Source organism: Prinia subflava, chromosome 4 (assembly GCF_021018805.1).
Source record: "Prinia subflava isolate CZ2003 ecotype Zambia chromosome 4, Cam_Psub_1.2, whole genome shotgun sequence".
NCBI lineage: Eukaryota > Metazoa > Chordata > Aves > Passeriformes > Cisticolidae > Prinia > Prinia subflava.
Genome location: NC_086250.1, coordinates 37,687,944 through 37,704,133, shown reverse-complemented (window position 1 = coordinate 37,704,133; position 16,190 = coordinate 37,687,944). Strand labels below are relative to the sequence as shown.

The 16,190-nt window shown below is 37.8% G+C and overlaps 1 protein-coding gene across 1 annotated transcript in view; it reads left to right on the top strand.

Annotated features, from left to right (window-relative positions):
* Positions 1–16,190, top strand: part of TRHDE (thyrotropin releasing hormone degrading enzyme) — a 213,906-nt gene that overhangs the window by 90,597 nt on the left and 107,119 nt on the right. The window contains exon 6 of the mRNA XM_063396448.1: positions 10,268–10,405. Coding sequence (XP_063252518.1) covers positions 10,268–10,405 — 138 coding nt within the window. The remainder of the gene's footprint in view (positions 1–10,267; positions 10,406–16,190) is intronic.

Below are 16,190 nucleotides of genomic sequence, written 5' to 3'. Positions count from 1 at the left end.
TTTATCTTCAAATCATCAGTCATTTGTTCTTCACATAATCAGTCTAACAAATTCAGAATAACTTTGCTTTAGAAGTCATTTGGAATATAGTATATTTGCTTGAAATTTCTGTGGAATGAATATAATGTTCACTGTTATGCAAATAACATGCCCATCATCTGAAATCTTGGCATCTTAGCAGAATGCAAGCAAGAAGAGTGGATTGAACAAGGGATGGCAGTTAAACTGGGAAATCAGGAATGTGCTGCATAAATTAGAATTAACTGTAGTAATATTGCTGTGCCCGAAAGACGATTAATCTGTCAAGTTTTTCCTTAAATTAAAAAGAAGAGAGACATAAACTGCTCATAAGGTTTTGGATATCTTTGGCCTTTGATATAAAAATGGCCATATTTACATATTTAAATGATGAGAAAATGAGATGAAACTCATAATGGGTTAAACATGCTTAATTCTTTTGCACACTAGAGTAGCAATCAATACTGTCATGTTTCAGCATGTTTATTACATAGATTTTGGGAAAAGGAAGCAAAAGTTACAGTTACTGAAATCTGGCTTGCTGGAAATTTTGTTATTGTTATAAAGTGCATTTGCTGTTTGAACATATTGGCTGACATTTGTAAACTTTAAAAAATTAAAGTGATCATGTAGAAAAAGAGAAACTGTTCCAAGCAACTTACTGTTTTTCAGAAGAGAAAGATGAAGTACAAGTTACGAAAACAAGAACTACAAACTTATTTTCTGTTATGGTGCAATAACAGTGCAATATTCCAGCATTCTGGTTGGTGTTTTGTCAGTAGTAATTCATACCTGTTAATTTTAAATAAAACAAAATGTATGGTGTATGTTACTACAGCTCTTTGTGTCAGGAAAATAGTGATAAACCAAAATACTCTTTATTTCTAAAGAATTGGGAAAGTTACATAGCTAACTTCTTTTCCTTGTAGTTCTGCAATATTAACCTTGAAGGTTTGCTGAAGAAGCCCATGCTTTTAAATGTCAAAATCAGCTTATTTTTAGCTTACTAAAGACTTTTTGTCACATTCTTTTTTGGAGAAATCAAACAGAAGACTGGTAGTCTATTCCAGAAAAAAGACTTTTGTTTGAAAATGCAATTTGGGCAATATGTATACATCTGAAAAAACGAGATCTATCCACAGCTTCCTCTCTAAGTTGTTGGATATTTATAGGCTACAGGCACATAAGTGTTCACCATTGAGGCTTATAAACCCCTGAAGTTTTAATATGATTTATCTGAAGGTACTTCTCTTTTAGCAGAGCTGAGCACTTTTCAGTGTCCATCTTATCTGGCATTCACAGCCTTGATATGGCTGAACCTGAGACTCTTGAGAAGAGCTGTCTGTTAGGGATGTTCACACCATTATTACTTAAACCAACAACACCAAGGTCTGCACAAAACAGGGTTTTGAAATCCATTTATTGGCTTTTCCTTCTTTTCTAGGTTCTTTAGCTTTCTTAAATATTTCTTCCCCCTGCCATTTTTGACTTCTATCAGTTTTTCTTAAATTGTCTCATAGACTCTTTTACAGCAGGAAAGATGAATGCCAACTGCCATGGAGCTGCAACACTTCATTGAGCATTCCAACATGTCTGGAATTTCTTGTGTTGTCTAGTAGGCATTTACTGCCATACTTCATCATGCTTGCATAATCTTAATGAGAAAGGAGATCCAGTGTGTATTAAGCCCTTGCTATCCTGTCTCCTGGAGGAGAGCAGACTGAAGGGGGACCTCATGGCAGTCTACAAGTTCCTTGTGAGAGGAAGAGGAGGGGCAGGCACGGATCTCTTCTCTGTGATGGCAAATGACCCGAGGGAATGGCCTGAAGTTGTGTCAGGGGAGGTTTAGGTTGGTTCTTAGGAAAAGGTTCCAGAGTGTGGTTGGGCACTGGAACAGGCTCCCCAGGGAGGTGATCACAGCACCAAGCCTGTCTGAGTTGAAGAAGTGTTTGGACAATGATCTTGGGCACATGGTGTGACTCTTAATGATGGTCCTGTCCAGGGTCAGGAGCTGGACTCAATGATCCTTGTGAGTCCCTTCCAGCTCAACTTATTCTGCGATTAAAATTTTGGGTGAAGAGCAGAATGAAGAGGCATTCTGATGGAGGTGTCTGTTATCCATTGCAGTTAATATAAAATACATCAGAACTTTTCCAAGGAAGGGAATGAAATTTTGCTGGTTTTAAAACAGGAAGATGAGTGTTCTGGGCTGAGATCCTTAATAGTTATCTCACTCTCTTAATATTCTTTTTCAAAGCTAAGTTGCTTCAGATTAAAGCTAGAAATTCTCATTTCCTTCCTTTAGCTAAAAAAAATAAGGCCCTGCATGTTACTTTTTACTTTGTGAAGGCAAAGCTATGTTTAATTTTGCAGGAAAGCTCTCTCTGCTATACAGTGATTAGACATTTACCATGGGAAGGAATTCACCATTCTTCCCATTCCAGCCTCTTGCCTTGCCTGCCCCCCAAATTAAGAGTTTTTGGAAATTCTTACTCTGAAATGCCTCACATTCTTAGTGCTAGATCTCATTCTTAAAGGTCTGGGAATTTTAAACAGTTGTTTCTGAGTTGTCAGGATGATTTTAAAAAGAAAGCTGTTTTTGCAAAGTGTTCCTCTGAGATCAGAGAATTTTGCTTGATCATATGTGCTCAGAATAGTCATCTGCATGTGAATTCCCAGGCTGTTGCTATTTCATGACTTAGAAAAAGATGAGATTTCTGTATTAGAGGCTTACCATATGGTTGTCTCTCCATGTCATCAAAAAGCAACTGCAGCTGGATGTGAGTTCTTGAGCTGTAAGATCTTATGACCCATACAAGGTAATCTCACCTCTGTGGACGGGGCCTTTGCTGGTTTTAGGATGGGAAAAAAGAGAAAATTACAGCAGAAAACTACGTGCTGGTAATTTCCACTTCAGAGCTCTGTCTTTTCTCATCTACCGGGCTCCCCTTCCTCCTTTCAGAGGCCTGTTTGTAGCTGTATATTCCATCTTTCTCATGGCTTGTTTCTCTCATATCTTCTCTCATATCCTGAAGTCCTTTGCATGTGGCTTTTTAAAGGAAGGAATTCAGCTGAGGCTTGCAGATCCAGGAATTTATTGGCTGATCTTTTCCCTCCTTATTTTCTGGTAGAAGGAACCATCATATTTGTCCTTGAACGTCTCTGGTATTGGGGTAGATTTTGAGGACTATGACAGCAGGAATTACTGGCATGTAATTTGCCCTTACATCCATCAGATAAGCATCAAATACTTTAGCAGTCAGTACATGGCTTGGTGCTGAGAAAGCATTTCACAGAGCCCAGCTGCCTTCTCCCTTTTCTTTATTATATAAAAGTTAGCTTTGCTGACAACTCTACTAGCTGAGTCAAGGTGTAGCACATCAGCAATAGCTTTGAATCCTATATCTTCTTGATACAGTAATACCTTGGGATAGGATTTCCTTCTTTCTTATTTGCTTTTATAATTAAGGATGGTAAATTCTGCCATAATTTTTCTTAGTATTAAATGAAAAACTTTGTACCTGTGTAGAAGGGTATCTTTCCTCCTTCCTTAAGTGAGCTGTGCTTCCTTTACATGATTAGGTTCCGCAGTCTGGACAATCTTGCCACTACCACAGACAGCTGAAAATAATAATGCATATCAACCTGTCTGTGTTATAGTAAGTGAGAAATAGATAATTGATCTTAGCTGCTCATCTTTCTCATTGACTTGGTTGGAATAATGAGTGAATTCAGCCACTAGACGCACGCATATCTTTAGTGTGCTTTGCCTCACATGCTTCCTAATGCATTTGCCTCCATCAGTAAAGATTTCTAAGGCATTGTTTGACTCATAGAAAACCCAGAAAGTCATTATAAGTTTTGAAGTAGACTTAAGATATGGACCTTTTTGATTTATTTCATTATTATTTTGGCATTTCAGACCTGAGCTATAGCCTGCTTGATCCTTCTAACCCAACATAAATATTATGCTGGCTCAGCATTGAGGGAGATTCAGCCTCTCGTTTTTTAAAACTACTTTCATCTTTTCTTTTTTGGTTAAAGGCTCCCCATGCTGGTGTAAAGTAAGCCTTTAATTAATACCACATGGAGTGTTTTTCCTCCAGTAACTGCTCAGTGAAGTCAATCCTTGTAGGATTTTTTGTTTTAACTCGACTATGGGGGAAGCTTTCAGTGTAAAATTAACTAGAATCTCATATATAATTGACTTTGGCAGGAAAAAAAGATTATAAAGGTAAGGTGCAAGATCTTCTGATTCCTAATTACTAGCCCTTTTTAAGTATGCCAGGTAAGAAATCCTTATACTAAATTTTGCTTATAAGTAAGAAAAAACTCCCATTTCCACAATTTTTTCCTAAATACAGGTTTGCATTTCTTTAATGCTCTGGCAAAGTAGATTAATATAGGGAATTCTTTAAGTAGTTAACTCTTAACAGTTAGAGATCAGACATAAGTGAATATCAACATTCAGATGAAGCATTTACCCAAGAGATTAAGTACGGGTTTGGAGAATGTCAGTGTCTCTTCTAGCTTCATGTCATTTTTCTGCTCATCTTGAGACAGCAGTTTAAATGACATTACAATGAGAGCTTTGGAGTCATGTGAGTTCAAACTTTCTGAGTTCAGGGTTTAGATGAAGCTTTAGTTTCAGAAAAAAACTTGACTTAGCTGGCTCAATTTCACACAATTTTGAATCAGTAGACGCCTTATCTTCAGTAAAGATGAGATAGAAACTTTGCAGCAACTTTTGCCTCAAAGTAAGGACTCATTACAGGGTTGCCCTGCTGAAACAAAAATATGCATTTCATCAGGAAGTATGGTTGCTATGGGAAATTTACTAGAAAAGTTTAGTTGTCTTTTTGAGGGCATTTTTAACTGAAAGATCACTTCTCAAATTTTCAGCAGTCCTGAATGTGCTACCACTTTAAAATAAAGTTGTGGCAGTGTGCAGTTACTTGGAGCACAAACTGGTAAGTAATTTTTGGTGTGTCTGTAAAACATCCTTGGTTCCTTCAGGACTTAACTTGCTGAATCTTATCACTTTCAGGTTGAAGCACAGTCTAGGTGTGCAATACCTGAAGTATTTTCATGGATGGTAACCTCTGACAGTTGTTGCTAGAAGTTGACTTAGTATACCAACCACATCATAAAGCCACTTTCCGTTTAAGTATTATTTTCTGTTTCTTGAATTGAGGTGATTTTCCTTCACGGTTTTCCTCTGTGATGTTTGAATTAGAGGATAAACTTCATATTTTGTTGCCTAATATTTTAAAATGCTCTGAAGACAAATGCATGAGGAAACCGCTCTGTTCATCTGTTTGCTTAATGACTCTATTTCATAGAAGGCAACTACATACATGATCTTGAAAAGTGAAATTGGCCTTTCTTTATGAAGTGCTAGTGGTCAGTATGTGTTGTTTTCTTCATTAATGCTCCCTTTTTTGCACTGCATCCTCTCATTCTGTAGGCATGCATTTGGCATAAAGCCTCTGGTGTACAACCAAATCACTGCTATTTCTGATAAACAGAGTGGAGAAAGGAAACAGAAGTTGAAGTAGCTGGTGGGATTGCTTAAGAACTCCAAATCAGGTATCCATCTGCTTGGCAATGTAAGCAGGTGGTCATGATTGAAGAGAAAAATACATATCCAGTTCTCCTTCCCAATACTTAAACCTGCTGGCCTTCCTTAACTATAAACTCCTAGGACATCTACCTTGTTTTGTCACAATAAAAGTTGTCAGTCAGTGTGAAAATTACTCAATAAATTTTGCAAGATCTTTGATAGAAAATGCAGAAAAGAGGGTTATGAAGGTAGATACGGAACTGTGACACAGTTCCACGGCTGATCAGTGTAAAATGTGTTGTGGGCCTCCTTCAGCAAATTATACACATAACTGAAGCACTAATCAGAGATGTAAATTTAAAAAAGTTTCTAAATTGATCAATGTATTTACAAAAGATTACTATTGGAAATGAAGAAAGAAACACTGCTTTCATTTGCAAGTACTCAGGAGACTTCCTGTGCTATGACAACTTAGGATTTGTAAGCATGTAGACAGAAAGAACTTGATTTTGGCTCTCAGTGGATCTTATCTGGCCTTAAAGTATTTTACCAAACCTTAGACTTCCTCATAAATTACATTCCTCTGGTTTGTTAAGCTTCATCCTGGAACATATTTTGTTAGAACTTGACTGCTGGTAGTGTATATGCTGGTGTTCTTTGATTGCTTTCAAAATTTGCCCCTATTTCTTTATCTCTAGGGTGCACTTTCCCTGTAAACCCCAATATTGTGTCTTGCAAATGCTTGTTCTCTCAGGGATGAAAGATCACTTATCTTCTTTGTATTCTTGATGGCTAGCGGCTATTGTCTCTTGTGGAGACAATATTTTCAGAAAATTTGTCAGGAAAGTCATTTGCAGATTTCCACACCAGTGTTAAGCTTTATTCATGTAGATTTCGCAGTCCATAAAGTGTTCAAATGACTGTCCCAGAACAAAGGCAGTGCCTTTAATATTGAGGCCTTTGATCTCTTTGCCGTACTAATTATCAGTTTGAGCTTTCATTATGCTGCTTCTTTAATTCCTTTTTTTAAATTTTATTTTAGTTCTTTTCTCTGGTATTTCAAATTAATTTTTAGAAATTATTTTTATGTGACTGTCTTTAAGTATTACTTTATTGTCATACTAACTTACATTATACCTCAGTATGACCAGCAACAACCCCTCTCCATTACATCATTTATATTACATATCCTATTATAGACAATAAGTTTTTCTTGAAGGTTAATGCTTCTTGAAGGTACAGTCGTTTTTGCCAAAAATGTTATTTCACAGTTGCTTTCTTTCCACTTAGAGGTAGACTAGTTAAATGTTGGGCACACTGGTGGAAATTTATACATAAAGACTGACCACTGTCTCTCTTTTTCCCAAGAACAAGGTGAATTTGAGTGTTTGCTAAGGAGGAGACAGCACAGAAAAAGGACAAGTCTTTCAGGAAAATCTTGTGCAAAGCAGAGGTCTTTCTGGTGAAGACTGAAAGAAATCATTCCTAGGAAGAGATAAATACTTGAATCTAGTGACCACAGATGTTTGGGAATAATCAGAAAATGTAGATATTTTAAAGACATGTTCATCTGATAACAGCATTTCAGTCTCTGCACCTGGAAGCATTCTAAAGAATAAGAAAGAGAGCAGAAATAATTTTCATGTGTTTTATTTTCAACACAGATCTGGTATCTTAGACTTTGACTATACACAGTTCAAGGAAAGCTATGAGGAGAAGAGATGAAGAGGTGGGATTCCAAGTGCACATTGGGAAGCTAGGGAGTAGAAGAGATTCCTTCCTCTTCGTCTTTAAAGTAAGGCACATATTTGTATGGAAGCAGCTCTGTCCTTACTTCAGACTCACCTTGTGCTGCTGTGATCCCTTCCTGCTCAGAGCCCTGGCCCTGTATTTGCATTGCACTTGCATGTGTCAGTGGCTACTGACACTTTCCAAGCAAGGCTACAAGACTCACCTTTTCCTCACAGTCTTGGATCACAGTCTTCAGCTTTTTTCTTGCAGTTGAACTCCCTCAGGAAAGGGTAATCTTGAACAGCATTTTGTCCTCATTTCAATGTATAGCTGCAAATGTGACACCTATCATGTTGCCAGCTTGCTGGTCTCATTAAACACATTCCAAGATTGATTTCCTTTACAGTTTCTGTCCTGGGTGTTTCTTTACTCATGTAGGTGTCAGTTAAAAAAGATCAATTCCACTGTATGCATAGGGTAAAATAGGGAATAGAAAGCCTTTCTTCCATCAATATAAGCAGTTTGGTCGCACATATTGGCCTTTTCCCCTTGATGTGATATTAGGACTTCAAGAGCTAGTGAAATACTGTTTTGTCAACATAATTAAAGCAGTTTTAGTTTCTTTCTGCACTTCTACTTCGTGTTGCCTCTTCAAGCTGCAGGCCCCTTTTCAACCAGCAGTCTATCTATGCCTCCCTCGAGTTGTATTTGAGTCTCCTCCAATCTGTTCTCAGAGGCTTTATACTTAAGGGGAAGGCTGGGAATGTTATGGAAACCCGTTCAGTTCAATAATTTAGCTTTTTAGGTCAAAAGCCTTCTTAATTCTCACTAAACTGTAGGTTTGCATTTTTGGAGGCATACTAACTATTCCATTTGTATCCCAGTGTGACAGTCTGGTGTAAATTTCAAGGAGGAATTTTCAGCTATGGTAACTTGAATGAACAATCATGAATTTGAAGTTCTACTTCTCAGTCCTTCAGGACATGACCAAGGAAACAAACAGAAAACCAAAATGTAGCCTGCTCTTTTTATATGTTCTGTAGTTTTCTTCCTGCAGCTTCACTTTATTTTTGCCATGTGCTTATTTTCTTGATTCTGGTTCTGTATTTAAGGTATTAATTTGATATTGTCCAAGGTTCTTTTAATGAGTTAATTCCAAGCAGTAGCAATCCACTCACACAACTGTTTGTCTTATGGAATCCAAACCTGAATTTGGAGACAGTCTGTGTGTTCACACTTGTATGTGTTACATATCATACATTTGATGAAACTGGGGCTTTATTACTGACTGATAGAGAGTGTGAGTGAAGTGTAACCAAAATATCTATAATTTTTACACCTCAGCAATTTCCCCTTGAGTAGGACTGTCATTATAATTGTTTCTCTACACATTTTTCCCATTAAAAAAGGACAGTTACTAACTGCTTATGCCTGAGAAAATTTGGAAATTAACAGTGATATGAAAAAGACATTACTTTTTGTTTTACAAACCTTACCTCATGCAGCCAGATGAGAACACTAAGAGTGTGTAGGTAATTGGCTTTCCTGCACCCTGTGTTTTAATTGCCTGGATATGCAGTCAGCTCAAGGTACATTTCTTGTGTTCTAATGAATTTTAACATAAAGGTTTATTTCTAGGTAGATCAGCATTGGAAGAGCTTTTCAGATGTCTTTATAAAAATAATTTAAAGTAACACATTGATAGCAAAACCTTGCCACCCAAGAAATTAAACATAGAATTTATTATGTAATTGTGTGCATATTTTACCTGAGGACATCAAGGTGGCTTTTGAAAAAACATGCAGCATTCCCTAGAGTTTCTTTATATCATGGCAACAGGTTGACGTTGATTCAGGAATTGTTATAATTTAGTGAAAGTTTGAGATATGTCATTTCAGGTGAAAAAGTGTATTTAAACCTTATGTAATTTTTAATTCACTCTTTGCATTTATTTGTGACTTGAAAAAGTGAGTAAACAAAGCTTTTCTTTCCTGACACAATGTTTTGGATAAAATACATCTAAATGAACGCAATATGAGGAGTTTTAAGGGCATGTCGTTTCTCAGCTGAAAAAGCCCCACCTGGTTGTACTGTACAAGTGAGTGCAGCACAATGCACGAAGTATACATGAGCATTTCATTAGTGTTGCTCTCAGAATAAATAGGCAGCAGTTTTGAAATACCTCTGCTATCCATATTTATAGAAGGTATTGAGACAAATGCATGTTTGATGGATGTTGTTTGGGTTTGTACCTGCCTCTGATGTAGCTGTGACTTTGACTATGTCATTTAACTGCATGCAGCTCTTTTCCCTCTTGTGAAGAGAGATGATAATGGTTTCCTTCAGATGGAAATTACAAAGTTTGTAGATGGCTCAAGCTCTTGAGGAGGAAGGATTTCATACTAGAGTTATGAAAGACATTGCAAGCATCTGCTGTGACACTGCTATGAGCTCTCTTCATTGTCCTGTCCCACACTGATCTGCCATGTGAATCTGTCACTAAGAGCCAAGTAACTCAAACTTCACTTAATTTGAAAGTAGTAATTGTATTTACCCATCTTTGTAAAAAAATTTTGTATCTGCACATGTAATGAGCTCGAGGACCTGTAGCATCTATATTTGTGATTCAAGATTTTACCAGTTTGCCTCTCTCCCCACCCCTTGTGTGTATGAGTAGTCATAATCAGAATTCCAGTCTGCACATATGGATGCATTTTGATTGATTTAATGCTCTTTCATTTCAGTCAAGTTTCATTGCAGCAAAGGATCTCAGGTCTGTCTATTCCAAATACCTGTTCAAGATTGTAGAAGGTCATGGTGGTGTACATTCAAAGTAGAAGGCCTGATTTTAGTCAACTGTAATTGTAGTTAACTGCCTCTGGTAACCGTGCATCATTTCTGTATTTCTGTAAATATGTATTTGTGTGTGATACTACTGCATATGCTGTATTTCAGGAAAAGCAGAGATTTCTGACAGATGTCCTACATGAAGTGATGTTGCTGGATGGATTGGCCAGTTCACATCCAGTATCCCAGGAAGTGCAGCAAGCCTCAGACATCGACAGGGTGTTTGACTGGATTGCCTATAAAAAGGTGAGATTAACCAAGCTTATCTATATGATATAGATATGTCAGTAGCTACAAGAAGATCATCTTCCATCTGTAAAAGAAATCCCATTGTAAAACTGTGTATGGGAAACTAATCTGTGGAATGCATTTGGAATATTCTACAGTGATTACAGCCAATTACATTCAACATATCAAATGTTAGTAAATGTTATTTATAAACTTGGGAAGCTGTCAGAATTCAGTAAGAAGGTTTAGGGCTTTTTATTACTATTTATTTTGTGAAAGGGTCTGAATTGTGTTAAATACTTAAAAAAGCAGAAGAATATGTAGGTTTTGTCCTATTGAAACTCTCTAGAAAACTGACCAAGGGCTAAATTTAAATGTGAAGTTTTTTCTATGCATGAGAGTTTTTCTGTCAGCTAGTGAAAACTCTGAAGTCACTGCTACTACTGCTACTGAACAGTGAGAGCAGAGAAACTGCCTTTTGGTGTGGTGAAGGAATATGTATTAAATTCAAGCAATTTTAAGTTGCATTTCAGTGATTTAAAAGTCTTTGGCCAGTTTCTGGATTCAACACTTCTGCAGAGGAGTGAGAGGGTTTCCCCTGCTCCATAACATGACAGGCTTGCTGTTAGCCCATGGACTAAAAGCTGGTGTTTCCCATCATACCACATTTATTCTCTGCCACAGGCTATGACATACTGAACTGTGCCTGAGTATCATGGCCAAATGTGTTTGCTGTGTGACACAGTGGCTTCTGCCTGCAGCCTTCCTGTACAGGAGCTCTCTGATCATGATTCAGTTGCAAGAGTCTTTTGACTATGGCCTTTGTGTCAAATAATCTCTTTTCTTTGGCATCATTTTCTGCCTTATGTCAGACTGCAGCAAGGCAGCATAGAACTGACTTGGTGACTGAACCTCCAGTTCAGCCAGTGCTCATTCTGGCCTGAAAAAGAGGTGTTAGCCTCTCTTGTAGTCATAAGTTATTCCTAGACCACATAACTTCACCTTGGTCCTCCTCCATGGAAGAATCATATGCCTTTAAGGATGGGCAAATGAGAATGTGTGTTTGGGGGGGTATATGTGACTGTGTAATAGGTACCTATGATGTACTATAAAACCACAAAATTCTAAAATGCTGCAGTTGCTCAAGAACCTAAGTAACATTTTCAAAAATCCCTTACTATATTGGAAAATATTGCTCTAGGTCAATTAAGCGATAAGAGCCAACAGCTTTTAGCATATTGAATATTCTCATTGTTTAAATCTTTCAGTCATATGCTTTCTGGTGATAGCTAGAGCTTGGTAAGTTCAGAGGCTTATCTCACATGAGTATCTTCATATTTCCATCTAATTATTTTTTCTAATTTATACAGTAATAGTACTATCTTATAGTTAACTGTAGTACATGACAATTTTATGAACACTCTGCAACCATCAAGTAATTTTCATTTACATTGAAATGACAAATAGGACAATAGGACACATCTGTGTACTGATAGCTATTTTATGCAGGCTAGTAGGATCAGTCTGTTTTTTGTGGAGATTACAGTACAATCTTTGTCTTGTATCTATCTATGTAAATGTTCCCTTTTTCAGTGTAATAGTGGCCATGCCCAGTGGATACAGCAGCGTCTCTCCACTTAGCAGCTCTGGTGGCCAATTCACCCGAGTCTTAGGGGACACTGGATGAGTTCATATCAGGGCACGATCCTGTAAATTTTGAGCCCAGTTACCAGATCTAGCAAACATTAGGGAATGGAATGGAAGAATTTACTGACACACCTTCATAGGTGAGGCGATTAAAATAATTCAAATAATAATTAAAATAAAAAAAATGGTCTTTCACCTATTAAGTCCTGTCTGGTAACTGTCTGTCTGCTATTCTCTGTAGCTATTCATCCTTTTGGTTTAAGATACAAGTTTAATTGTTTAGTAGGAAGCATACAAGTTTAATTAACAGCATACAAGCCTGTTGTTTAACAGGAAGAAACTTTCCTGACTTACTTTGTAGCTGTTCTTTTCAGTGTTTCTGTACCTTCCTTGAAACACCTGACACTATTCCTTTTGAGGATTAAACTAGAGCAAATTCAACATATCTGACATCTTACATTGTTTCTTTGCTACAAAATCTTGTATGCATGCATGCATCGCTTACACTGAAAATCAGCTATGGAAATAAACTCATTTATTAGATATTCAGAATAGAGCCTATTCCTCTAGCTCTCTAGTGTCTGCCAGTATAAAAACTGTGGTGAATAGTAATGTCAATAAAATCCAAACTGTAAGATTGCACTGAAGGCTTTCACCTGTTCAGGTGTGTGCTCAAATATTTTCAGGTGCCACAAAGCCCTTGACACAAAATGAGCCCTGCTGGAGGGAAATTATTACTGGTGTTTCTAGGATGACTTTTGGTTGTCTTTAGTTGTCTGACTTTTTAAATTCCTGTAAAATATTAAGCTTTCAGGATTTTTTTTTCTTTTGACTCCACTAAACTTTGGGTCAGGACCATCAGCGAAGACTTTTCTACTGTCCTAAATAAAATATTTTTAAACAGTTTCCCATGATGTGCAGTATGTGTTTCCTATGTTTTGGATTTTTTTTCATTGTCTTTTAACTTTTTTTTTAAACATCCATCTTGTGCTCCCTGAGCCCTTGGATTGCCCATGTGATCTCTATTCTCTCTTCACAATTTTCTCCATGATATTGAAATGATGAAACTTTCTCCCATATAACTTTTGTTCAGTGAAATGACAGTCACAGAATCTCATTGTTACTTCATTGTCTTTACTGCCATCAATTTGGCATAAATCAGACACCGTGAAAGTACCCATCTCCTCTAGACACTCAGCTGTCATTCTAAAGATGTGCCTTTTTCTACACACTTCAGAAATGACCACTGAAAATGTGCTATTTAATTGCCTCAGAGTTGAATATATTTTTTGTTTCCACTTTCTCATCCTTGGTGATTGCATGTGTGAAGAAATGCATGACATAAACCTCTGAAGAGTGGCATTCAGGTAATCCCACAAGCAAAGTGAAACAGACTCTACAGCCTGGCTGCACACAATGTTTTTCCACTTAAACGGTTGAGGGTAAAGTTTGCCTCTTTGAAAAGCGTCATACTAGTCATTCTTCAGGATAGAAGCATGCCACCCTCCACTAGGGCCACAAATAAGTAGAGAAAAATGCGAAGTCGTGATAGTTCATTAATAAACAGTACTGGTAGATGATTCAAGGCTCTCAAGTTGCATCAGAGAGTGCATATGTCTTCCCAGTGCAGCTGGAAGTGAGATAGTGTCCTCCCACGATGACGGGAAAAGTAGTTATATCCCAAGTGCCGTAGAAAATATAGCCTGTTGAACACAAGAGTAGAACTGAGAATTGTTAAATCAAAGCAAAAAGCGTGACAGCCTTTCCACACCAGAAATAACTGACAGCAGGAATCGTAGCCCTGGAGAGCTGCAGCATCAGAGGAGGAGAGAGTGCAGCAAGAATAACATGAGGAGCAACAATGAGCATGGAACAACCAGCTCTAATAAAATGGAGAAACAAGGCAGCTGCATCTCAAAGGGAGCAGCCAGACCCAGAGCAATCTGAGGGAGAGCTATCTCAGACAGAACTAAAGGAGTCATAGCCCTAGATGAGCAGCCACAGCCAGATAAGAAAAGGGATGAAAGGACATGCAGAGAGCCAGATATCTGAAGTCATTTCTGTCAGCCTGCTGCGTGCTTTGAAGTGTGCTGGTTGAAGATTCTGGCAGCAATCAGTGCAGGCAAGACCATTATGATGGAGTGTAGCAATAAAAGTATCCTCAAAAGAATATGCCTTGGCAAGTGACAAAAACTAATCGAAACAAGAAGAGGATGACTGGAATAGGGAAGAATATTCATTTTTTCCCTCCCTGTAAGCTACATTAACCTCAGCAGTGAGATCACTTACTGGCCCTGACTTTGTAATGCAAACAATTTGTTTCCTAAACCCTTGTATGTATAACTTCCTTTTCTTTTTTAACTCTATGCCACATCTTTAAAATTTCCTTTTTCTGCTTTCTGTGTCAAGTGATGGAAGGAAGATTTATTTCTGGTAATAATAAAGGGAAACCATGCTTCCTGCTTCCCCTCAAAATCAACATTCTGCATTAGGAGATCTGTTCAACTAAAACTTTACGCAAAGAAAAATGCACTGCTTCCTTGCATTCTGGCAAAGGAGAATTTAGGAAATTGAAAGCAGTGGCTTGCTCACCCTTTTGAGTGTAATTCTCTTTGAAAATTTTCAGTGTAGCATGTTCTTCAAGGATGTGGAAGAACAGGAGGGCTAATGCAGTCACTGGAAAGGCTCTCTAAAAGTTTCATTCTTTTCACTTCTGTTCCTCAGGCACTGAGAAGCACATTCACACTGAAATAACAAAATAAAACCAGTCCAAGACAAAAAGCCCAAACTATCACCCCATATTCTGTTCAGGAGTAGTTCATAAGAAAACTTCATAAGTAGTTCATAAGAAAACTAATTCCTGAGTGCAATGAAATTGTGATGATGTGCATCTATGAAGTGACAGAAGAGTGAGAGTAGCTCATTAACAGTGGAAGCACTACTAGATAAATGCTTATAAATTGTAAAATCGATTTTATTTTTAATTTTTCTTTTATATGAATTGATAACATAAGGTGGTATCAGGCTAGTTGAAAGTCTTACAATACCCACTCGATTGCCACAGTATAAAGGGAGAGCTTTTTGTTCTCTCTAATTTAGTTGTACTGTTGTCTGTGAATGCCATTAAGTCATAACAGTGCACATTGCAGGATTATGATTTTTCTTCCATGACTTGTGAGTGCAACAGGTCAGTGCCCAGGCTGCAGAGGGTGCTTTCAGGAGCCATTTGTTCCTAATGTGATGTAACAGAGGAAGTATGAAAATAATGGCTTTCTGTTTTGATAAAAAGGGTATGAGTTGTCACTGCTCCCAGTATGAAAGGCATTGCAATGCAGTCAGTGATACTGATAGATTCAAGTTCAGAGCAGCCCCTGAGTGCCTGTCCTGAACTATGGAGGCTGTCCCCATTCAGCCGATGGGTGCCAGTGCCTACAGCTAGACAGGTGCTTCAAGATACTTAAAATACTTCTCTTAACTCCTCTTTGTACCATTCTGACTCAAGCAGGAGCAGACAGTCTTTAACCCTTTACACTGGTTAGTGTATGCTAGGTGTTATTTTCTGAAGAAGAGACATGGAAACTACAGTGTGTGGTATTTAAGCTGCTACACATGGACAGTGCTTCAGGAGTGTTATGTTCCACATACCAGGGACATTGCATATGGGTTTGACTGGAAATAATAAAGATGAAGCACAAATGTTAACAAAAGCATTTTATTTTAAAGAAGAGCTCATTAGACTAGACTGCTCCATCAAGGTAGAGTTATCAGGAAGACAAGACCTGTTGTGGTACAAGCCTCCTGCCTATTTCCCATGGAAAGGCAGTGGCAAATGGCAGCTCCCAAGGGCTAGAGGAGGTGATCGAAGCAGAAATGGCAGCAGTGGGTCTAGACACTGTGTCCTACCATCCTTCCTGCCCCAACAGGAAGCCATTAGAAGGAACAAAATAGTGCATGTGTCTCAGATGTTCTCATGGCTTAAAATGGAGCATTCATAATGACATGGAGGTACTTGCACTTGTACTTGCACTTGACATGTACTTGTCTTTTCTGCCTCTCTGTTTCTGTTTTGTAATGATAATTTTCAGCAAAGGGCAAAGCAGAAAGTTACAGGTATTTTTTTCCCCTGAAGGAGTCCAAAAAACAATGTACAGGCAAG